Genomic DNA, 10,815 nt, shown 5'->3' with positions numbered 1-10,815 from the left:
TCAGTTTGGGTGCTTACAGTTTGATTGAAATGAGTATATTGATGTACTACATTTTGAGAGTGACTTACACATGACCATAAAGATACTGTAATGTAACTGACCAACAATCTGAATGAAATGTTCACATTTAAATTAGGTAAATGGTAGGACCTTAAAATTGAGACAATGAATGCTGCTCTAAATCTGCTTTTCGGTAAAGACGGAAAATTTTGGAGCCACAAGGAAACTATAAAAACTGGATGTGGCAGCCTTAACAAAAGTTCCAAATGATTACAAGTCAATAAGGATGAACAATATGGACAAACATAGAGGTATTTTTGTATTGCATTAAAAAAAATGGTTTCCTATTTGCAGTAATATAATCAGGTAACTTGATAACCTCAGTCAGTGCTGTGCATGATCTGTAGGAGGGTCAGGGGTGAAAGAGGCACCTTTTATGCGTGTTGAGTAGGGGAAATGTTCAAATATGTCCTGAGGTCCTACTGTTGGACAGGTACTTGGGTTGAACACAGGGGCACTTCAGGGGGAATTTAGGCCAACCCAGGTGGGCATTTGGGCCAATCAAATGCCTTTCTGGTGTGACATTAGGACAAATCATGGTACATACATATCATGGTTTAATAAAAGTTTAAAAATAGTAATAGCAATTAGTATTAGCATTTTGGTATTGTACATGAACACAATGCAATGTAAGGCCTGAACTTAAAGGCCTTCAGAAGAGACCTTGAACTTCAGCGAAGTCGACAAAAACTGAGACACTGTGGCTTTAAGAAGCCCCCACCCTCTCACAACAGGGGGGGCGTGAGCTGAATCCAGGAACAGCGATTGAAAAAAAAAAAAAAGCTCCACCAGTGGACTGTTTCAAGTTACCCCCCGGCTGAAACCCTGCCTGATTTGTGGGCAATGTTGGGGATGTAGAAAAAAAGGAAACCGGAGCAAAGAGAGCGCAAGGGAGAGATAGGGAGACAACACTAACTGGGTAGCTATGGAGATAGTAGGTTTTCCTGGTAGCTTTCTTTGACAGGTGTCGAGTGGGATAAAATAAAGTATCAGAACATCCTCCAAGATGTACGGCAAGGGTAAAGGAGCTGTGGTCCCCTCCGATAGCCAAGCAAGAGAAAAGTAAGTAAATTATTGCACTGTCACAACAGAGATCCAGCCAAGAAGAGTGTGCTAGGTAGCTAAACTTGCTAACAGATGTGAGGCAGCTCAGTCACTTCAGCAGGAGCACGCATGTTCAGCAAGCTCTTTTTATTAACATACAAGCTACAAAAGTGATGCTGTGATAGTTTGTTCGTTGTGTTTTCCACTTTTTGTGTCGTGGTGCCTCTTGCATCTTCCAACTACACAGGCATGGCTGCTAAGTTAGCCCAAGCAGCTAGCTACACTGCCAGTTTCACTCGTGTCTTTTTTTTGTTTCTTTCAAATTCAAAACAAAGACTGGCTGTTTTAGCGACCAAAGTTGCACCATTTCTACAAGGAGGGAGTGTTGCTGCACATGTTTCCAGTAATCATGCATAATGTGCACTCGGGGCTGAATTGCCTATGAGGAACATTGATGGGGATCCCACTTTAGTACCATCTCTTCCCTCGCCTCAGTGTGAGGAACAATGCATTTGGAGTGACGCTATGCATTGTAGCTAGCTGGCTTTTGTGTCGCCCCACGGAAGCAGTAGGTAAAAATAGAATACAGCTGTTTGGGGCTTTGTCACAAAATAGCACAGGAACGTGTTCTAGAATTGCTCCACGTTCCACAATGATACTCTGTCTCCGAACGCTTGCTACACTGTATCCATGTGTGTGTGTGTGTGTGTGTGTGTGTGTGTGTGTGTGTGTGTGAGCTCAGCGGAGACCCACTGCTACGATCTCCGAGCAAGGAGAGCTGCGCCTCATAACTTTTGTGGCCCGTACAGATTTTCTTCAGTCACCCCAAGTTGTGCGAATGAGTGCTGGAGATAAACTGCTTGTGATTTTGCCGCCACCGCCTGCTGTAGGAGACCCAAATACAGGCTTTTCAGTGGCTGTTTTGTCAGGAAGCTTAGGTGGTGTTAGCTTGGGGAGCTGTAGCCCTCCAATCCCTTTGTCTGCACGCCACCGTCTCGATGTCTGTTGTTCGCTCAGGAGATGCATACCTCACGTTTACCAACAACTAAACAATCTGCAGGGGCTTCAAAATACTCTGGAATATGAATTCAACAAACGTCTATGTATCAATTCTGAAATAGAAGCCAGTATCTGCAGCGAACTTTCTTTGCTTAATAGGCACCGCTAACAAAGCCAACTAAGACCTGTACATGCTTTCATTAAACTTTGTTAGATGCAATTGTTTTAGAGCCATGTGCTGTGTTAATGGGCAGTGGTAGTTCATATTACACTACAGCTGAATAACCTAGAGGTAAATAAGTGGTAGGAGCCCACAGGTGAATGCTTATGGCTTTATTCCTCACAGCGGATGGGTTGAACACTACAAATGCTCTCTCTGACTGGCTGGACCAGTCAGCAGATAAGGGAACTCGAGTGGGACAGAGTTGTCAGACTTATGTATGTTTGGGTGAATATCTGCCAGCAGGCATCCCATTACCTTTTAAAGTCACAACTTCTTTCGCTGTATTGTGAACCCAAATTCTTTATTCTTTCTTTATGCATCGCTCTTCTAATGTCTTTCTTCATCTGCCTCCCAACTCTCACTTCCCATCTTTTGCTGCTCCTCAAAGTCCTCATCCCTCGCTTCAGCGTTGAATTATTGAGACAGACTGAAGCAGCTGCTCTCAGCTTTGCGTCAGAGTTGAGAGAGACAGGAGAGGAAAGAAAGAGACAGAAGAGAGGGAGATATGGTGGGCAGACTCATCCATGTTTAAAGAGGGGGTTTTGTCGTGAGCCTCAGGCAGGATGTCAGGTGTGCCGATGGTGTACATCAGGGAGTTTTCTCACTTTATGGGAGTAAGCGAATGCACGCACTGATGTCCCATTTCAGAATGTAAGTGGGAATGGCGGGGAGGGAGGTCAGGAGGTCACCTCGCGTAGTGTAATGGTGGAAGAAAATCTAGTTTCAGCTTGAGAGGATGGAGAAAATGCAGAAATCAAAAGCCAGTAGAGTGTGATTCCAGCTATATGGTGTAAAACGTTGGTGTCACCAGGTCATATAACCTTAAAAACTAGGGTGTGAGGGTTGCTGGAGCTACCATTCAGATTTTTTACCTTGCCTTTTGAATATAATTTCACATTCTGGCTGTCAAAAACGACCACCGCTTTTCTTCTATTTTCCTGTCCATCCCGACTTGACTGTTCCTCTGATCCCTGTACCACCTATTATTTCTTCTTCTATAAAAAATGGGTCATGCCCCCTCTTATATTCCAGTCAAAACATTTTTTTCTCCTCTGCCTTTACTCCACTATCCTACAGCTGCTCCCTCTTCTTACCCCCCCTCCTCCTCAAACTTCTCTTCCTTTTCTATGAGCTAGCTTCTGAGCTTTAATAATGCAGTAGGCCAGGTGCACGCACACACAGCCCCTTTTGCCAACCCACACATACATACACACACACACACACACACACCACACATAAAAATTTCATTGAAGGCCTCTTGGGGGGGGGAATCTACAGTGTGATCCTTGTATCCCCAGACGTAAGACCAGTTCCTTAACTATTCCCTTCTCAAACTCTTTTAGAAAGCTGCACATGTGTTAAGCAAGCCAGTAAACCTGCAGTGAACAGGGAGATGCAAACAGTATCAATATTTGAAGCACGAGCTGTGTCTTAACGCATCCTGTGAGCTTTTGCCAGGCATTTCAAAACTGTCAAAAACTGTATAGATGCAGGGGATCTACATGTGTTAAAGTGTGATCAGTAGACCACAAAGTGCAGAGTTAAAATATTTGTGTGTGTGGCTCAATACTAGACTGACTTGCAAGTGGCGGTGCCTTACACTCTACACCAGTGGTCACAAAGAGCTTTGTGACCTACAAATTGCTAGGAGCCTCAGAAAGTGGTCAGATTCCCCTGGCTAAAGTGGTGGTGTATGTGCGTTTAGCCTCGTAAGAGCATCGGCCGTTTGTACAACAACCAATCTGTCCCACTGTCTGTGTTGAATAAGTAAGTCGGTGCAGCCAGGATGTTATTGCTGTTAGATATATGTGCAGTATTGTAGATGCAATACATTGAATAATATTAACCAGTGTGAAGCACTCCGGGAAGTTTAGAATTCAAGGCCACTTTTGCTTTGTTTGTTTGTTCATCTGGATGTCTGCCTGCTCATGTATGTTGTTTTCTTATCTTGGTGACAATCTGCAGGAGGGGAAGCTTAGCCATTTATTACCTTCCGTGCAGGATGGCCTGCTGTACACACACAGACACACATGCAGTGCCCATTGAAACTACTATCACTTTATACAGGAGGGGTCACTAAACGCATGTTCAACCTGCAGTTGACCCGTTCATAGTATAACACGTCACACTTTAATATGTGGTCAGCATCATTTGGCGAGACTCATGGCTGCGACTGTGGTCCTACGCATGTTACAGATAAACTATAGAATTACAAAGTATTGAATTACATAAGTGCCAAGCAGAGTTTCAGTTTCTGTTCTCTCTGGCTGCTCTGTCTCTCTTGCACTCTAACTTTTTCTCTCATATTTTTTTTCAACAAGTGGTGGTATCACTTAAATGACATTCAAATGTCAATAACTTTAAAGGAAATTCCTATGCTATCCATAATGTAAAGCCGTTTTAACAAGGGTTGTCCAACCTATGCTCAGTAGGGTTGGGTATCGTTTGGGTTTTTTCCGATACCGGTGCTAAAACGATACTTTTAAAACGGTGCCTGAACCGATACTTAAAAAAGAAAAAGAAGTAAGAGCACAAAATTACTGTCGGCGACATTAAAGAACGGCTTGTTTATTGCTAAGGCCATGTGGTCAAAATGTAATGATTTATTAAAAATGTAATAACAATAACTTGTAACAATAACGTACTTCACCAGTAAATTGCTGTTAAAATGACAAAAACAACCACTGAATGGGAAAAGGGTATTTTCCAATAACTTTGAATGCACCACGAGGCTTAATAGTTTCAAGAAAACGCACCGTCTGTGTTGTTTTTCCGTTACGTCCCGATGTTGGAATCCTCTACAGTGACATACAGTCACCCTTTACACCGTTTAGCAGTTAGCATTTTAACCGTGTTTAAGCCAGTTACTAGCTAACGGTTGGCTAACGTAAACGTTACCTGCCACATGTAGTGTTAACGAGCGTCCCGTGCAGCGATGCTTCTGTTGCCTCTAACGTCCATTTCGGAGCATCAGAGAGAAGCGCAGGCATTTAAGTGGCACCGTAAACGAGGCACCGAAATCCACGTTGCTATTCAGTCTGGTAGATACGGGTTGTTTTGGCACCAGTGCCATATTAGCACCGGGTTTAAGTACCCAACCCTAATGCTCAGCCCAGGTCCCGGGGACCCATTCAACCACTGAGTCAGTAGAGTCAGAAAAGGGGTTTACTGTATATGGACTGCTGACGAGCACTCATAATGACCAGCAGTATGTAGTCCAGGCATGGCTGTTTTAGTGCCCATGTTATATAGACAAGGTTGGTGAGAAAGTAGAAAAATCAATATTGAAATCACAATAATTTTAACACGATTACTTGTTGACTTCTGGAAAGATGTTGCAATTATTGAACTTAAAAAACAGTGGGAAAAGTTAAATAAATCAATAGTAAAACAAAACACATACAACTGTGAAATTTGCCTTATTACTTTTCCTATTTAAACTTTATTTTTTCATTCAGAACAGAAGAGTTTACTTGCAAAACGTAATGCGCTAAATAATTATTTTTCTTGATTATTCAGTTTTTGTGATCATTGGCAGCCGAAATCATAATCACGATTACATTTTGATTAATCGCACAGCCCTATGAGAAAGTAGAGGTAGGCTGATGTAAACACTTCCATCTATAGTTGTGTCTGAATTATTAGCATTGTCCTACTTTGTTATCATACCAAATGCCATTTATTGTGTGTGCTCATTAGTATGTGGAGTGCAGATTGCTTTGACATCCAAGCAGAACTCATCATGTGTCACGCTTGAATAATAACTTTGTTGCTTTCGGATTTAGATCTTTTGCCATGTTAACACATTTAATTATACACATTATTCTTAAGAAGCAAGCATTTAAATCTGCCAGCTGCCACCCCTCCTCCTGTGATGACGTTTAGAAAATGTTGCGTTGTTTCTATGTGAAGGGCATGGTGTGATCATTGGCGACCATTGGCTCTGTACTAAAGTTATTATATATTTGCCTATTCATATCTTTAAGGGATTACATCTTTTGCATACTAACAATGCATGTTTTAAACATTTGCATACCATAGTAAGAACTGGTCGGGAACGGATTGTATCTCCATTATAACACTACAGCAGTTGTTGCCATTTCTTTTGCACCAATGCTCCCATGTGCTCACCTCATCTGTAGGCTTGATTCAAGGCATTTAGCAAAATTAATAAGTAAATGAGTTAATTCTCGCCTTTACCCATACACAAAAATGTGCATGGCTTTACTATCTCCCATGTGGACATTTACTTTGTTTATGGTTATTTTCATAGGGACACACTTAAGTGTAGACTATTAACTAAATAGACTAATGCCGATGCCATATATTATAGCATTTATAGCCTAAGATCATTTGCAACACTTGTTCCTAAATGGATATTCATAAAAAACATATAAGCAATAAAGGTGCGTGTGTAATCATAAAAAACATATAAGCAATAAAGGTGCGTGTGTAATCATAAAAAACATAAAACAATAAATAGAAAATACAAACTATAATAGAAGAACCATAAAAGTAGAGAAAATCCTCAGGAAAGACATCTGATCGATCATGCCTAGTTATTCTCCAGAGACATTAAAATGATCCAAGTTGTGATAGCGTATATTTTCATTATCGATTAATCTGTCAATTATTTCTTCTGTTTTAATCTTTTGGTCAATAAAACATCAGAAAACTGTGAAAAATGCCCATCACAATATCCTCGAGCACAAGGTGACATCATTGAATGTCTTGCAACAGTCCAAACCCCAAACTATTCAGTTTGGTATATTGTAAGACCAAGACAAATTCTCACACTTGTGATCCAGCAGTCGTCATTTGTTTTGGCATATTTTCTTGAAACATTAAGTGATTAATCGGTTACCAAAGTATTTGACTGATTAATCGACCAATCCAGTTTGATTTCTGTGGCGTCACAAGTTCCTCGTATTCACTCCAAAGCGGTCTGTTCAAAGGAGGCTTTTAGCAAAGAGGGTTTCACCTTTATAGTGCGTTCCGTTTGTACTTGGAGGTCGGAAAAGTTGGAAACACGCTCCCTGAACTCGGATTTCCGAGTTGGGAAATCGGGACAACCTCCTAGTACCTCAAGCTCAAAATCCAACATGGCTGCCCCGTGCATCAACCGCAGTGAAAGCTGCTGTAACATACAGTTATTAGCACTTCTGTCTTATTTGTGTCTCACAAATGGCGCTTACCCACTGGTAGTACCAGCTCGACTCGGCCGCGGTACCGTCCTACTTTTTCCATTGCAGATTTAGTACCGCCTCATGTGTGAGGCGAGCGTGGCTGGTTGTCATAGCGCCACCGCAGAAAACTGCCGTGACCTAATGCAACACACACACAGAACGTCGAAGGTGTGTTGTTTTTGACTCTCGGCATGTGGCTGTTGCCACAGCCAGAAGACACATTTTGTTTTAAAAGAAGCTGGAGGCAGCAAAAAAAACACCGCTGGCTAAACTATTTTAAAATGGCGATTTTGTTCAGGACACCCCTGTCTGTCACTAGCAATGATGACACAGTGATTGGTGACGATTCTCTCTGACCAATCAGTAGTCTGCAGGTTTTCACGTCACCTTTTGGTATCACCTCAGCTCGCTTGGAACCTCGACGGAGGTGATACTAAAAAAAATACTGGTTAGCTAGTACTAGGTACTACCAGCTAGTACTTTTTTTCCTAATGGAAAAACAAAAAGGCGAGTAGAGGTGAGTCGAGCAGGTACTATGTAATGGATAAACGCCATAAATCAGTCGTACACACAGTCCTGACCAACTTCTATCTGTGGACGTGTTAACACTAGAACAGCCATGACGGTCATTTTGACCGTTTTGAAATTTATATGTGTAATAACTTTGCTGAATAAAAAAATACAATCCTGCTGCTGCCTGACTTTTCCTAAAAGAGTCTGTATTTTAATTTAAAATTGTTTTTATATACATTACACAAAAGGCAAAGAAAATAGAGTCACGTTTACCTATTTCGGCCATACACGGTCATATTGACCGCTCGGATTTTCGCGGTATTGTTTTTAATTTTTCGCGCGGTTGAAGATGCATCTTGGTTGCTTAGTAACTACCATAGTCTCTGTCAGAGCAACGTAACTAGCGGTCTCGAGTAACAAGTGTGGGCATCACCGTTGGGCCGAAGGCAAAGCCAGAGTCGGTAACGTAGGCTACTACAGCGTGGATGGACTCAGTTCTGAATCAGAAGGCAAACACCGGGCGCTTGCTCTGTGAAAGGCGCGGAACACGTAGATGGCCGGTGGCTGTCTACATGTTCATATAACTTTATACATCCTCGAACTAACTGGAATCGTTGCACACATCCTCTCCAAGGACTGCACCAGTAGTAACATTGCCCGGAGGAAGTTCATGCAGCGGAGCGGAGTTTATGGAGGAAAAAAAGGGCAGCGGCTCACGGTCCGAGCAGCGCTGCGCACCGCAGCAGACGCCAAAACAGAGGCAGTGCCAGGTTAGGTTATAGCTAAATGTTCAAATAAGATACTTATAATTGTTATTTGGCTGTTATGAGTTAAGCTGAATGAATTTCCACACCATATTTTCGGGATATGAATGTATGAAATAATTACGGTTTACTATGCCATGATATGAATAATTGAAACACGTATTACTACTCAAATGTATAATTAAAATCGTAAAAATGTACATTTCGGTGTTATTACGTTTTTCTAAAGATATCCTAACACAATACATAATACAATATTGCAATTAGGTATTTATCATGAGAGATTATAGAGTTTGGAATGTGGCGGTCAAAATGACCGCTCATGGCAGTTCTAGTAGTTATGGAATTCCGGCACTTCTAGTGTTAAGCTGTTTGTATGCACACAAAAACAGCGTAATGCATTGTTATCAACTGGTATTGCTAACGGTGGCTAACCTGGCTAAAGCTACCCCACAATGAAAAATCAGACTTGTTAATGGAACGCATTTAACTCGGGTGTGACGTCATTCCCATCTCCGAGTTCCAAGGTAAATGGAACGCACAATTATCGCTGAGTATCATAGGAGCATGGTGATGCAGAAATGTATAGGTAAATTCTGCTGTGGCGTATTCAGTACAGTTATTAAAACGTACCCTATGTATTGTCTTTAGAACACGGTGATAACAGTGTTACCTATCATCAGCTTCCTATCCAAAACTTTTCTTGTCCCACTACATATCATGTTACAAGGCTTAATAGCACTAAATGTGCTGAAATAAACATAATCTTCATCCCACCATTTAACAACAAAAGCAAATGGGCTGTCAGTGGTTAAAAACGAACTGCACAACAGCCGTATTATCTCAAAACCATGTTTCATTGATCAGCTCATTGACTAATGATGGGGACTATGACATTGAGCTACTGTCCTTCTCATTAGGACCTTATTGGCCTGTCAGAGGACTGTCTGCTCTGGCCACACAGGGCACTGTCATATCCACGCTGCTGGTCGATAGATGGTCCATTAACAGCCTATTAAACACGACTAAGTGAAGGTGTTAGGAGTACAATGTTGGGCCAATGGGGTTTCCCACTCCACAGCATGATTCTGGTGTCCGTTAATAGACCCTGGTGGATGGCTGTTATAATAATAATTACAACAAATTCCAGGCAAGAGCTTTTAAAATATAGTTGGAATTAGTGGGAATGCTTGTCGTGTGCAGCTATTCTTTTTGAGTGTTTGTTGTTTTCATTCAGATCATAATATTTTTCATACAAGTCAGCAGGTTTTTTTCAGCTTCTGCTGTGATTTAACGACTGGATGCTTAGGGTTGGTAAGATGCCCATGGGCATTAGTGGCAGAACTATACAGGCCACAGAAGTGCTGCTGAGGAGATGTGGCCCTGTTTTCGATCGCAAGATGTTTTCCAGCAACCAAGGAACCTTTTGGGGAGGTACTCTAGAAATTCACCTGCATTTCAACCACAGGAACCTAGAGACATTTTTAGTTATGGGGTCATGATTTCTACCCTCCCAAAATTCCCTGCTCCTAAAGCAGTACTTAAGGTTGCTGACTGGTCAAACATAAGCCTCGAGGCAGCAACGACTTGTGTACAGCATTCATTTATACTGCAAGCAAACACCGGATGTTGCTAGTGTTAATATTAGGATTCGGGATGGGAAGCTCTTAATGTCATTGATGTTTAAATTACAGTTGTGCAGCCGACATTTCTATATATTGGGCAACAAACGAGATAAAAGAAGTCAACAAGCAAGAAAAACAAAATGTAACCTTCCCTTGTATCTGTTAATTGTTTGAATAGGTTATGTGCTTAACCAGAAAAGCATTCACTCATCGTGCCTACTGGAAACGGGCATCTTGACTTGTCACTCCTGCCACCTCTGCATGTCTCTTTTCCAGCATCCATTCAAACATCATTATCACGCAACAGTAAATTTACAAGAACCGCGTGACTCTGTGTTATTTCAAGCAAAAACCACAAAGCCACTTTTTTTTTATCCAAAGTTGTTCTGTTAATACATAGT

The 10,815-nt window shown here is 41.6% G+C and overlaps 1 protein-coding gene across 3 annotated transcripts in view; it reads left to right on the top strand.

Moving 5' to 3' along the window:
- The first annotated feature begins 865 nt into the window (after positions 1–865).
- Positions 866–10,815, top strand: part of zgc:110158 (uncharacterized protein LOC553590 homolog) — a 45,367-nt gene continuing 35,417 nt past the window's right edge. Inside the window, exon 1 of one of the 3 annotated variants that reach the window (XM_031310071.2) lies at positions 866–1,122. In XM_031310071.2, coding sequence (XP_031165931.1) covers positions 1,067–1,122 — 56 coding nt within the window. In that variant the 5' untranslated portion in view covers positions 866–1,066. The remainder of the gene's footprint in view (positions 1,123–10,815) is intronic. The other 2 variants (XM_031310070.2, XM_031310073.2) reach the window with 2 other exon arrangements.

The sequence above is a fragment of the Sander lucioperca genome, chromosome 18, assembly GCF_008315115.2.
Source record: "Sander lucioperca isolate FBNREF2018 chromosome 18, SLUC_FBN_1.2, whole genome shotgun sequence".
NCBI lineage: Eukaryota > Metazoa > Chordata > Actinopteri > Perciformes > Percidae > Sander > Sander lucioperca.
Note: the sequence above shows the minus strand (reverse complement) of the source record. Positions and strands in the feature narration are given on the sequence as shown.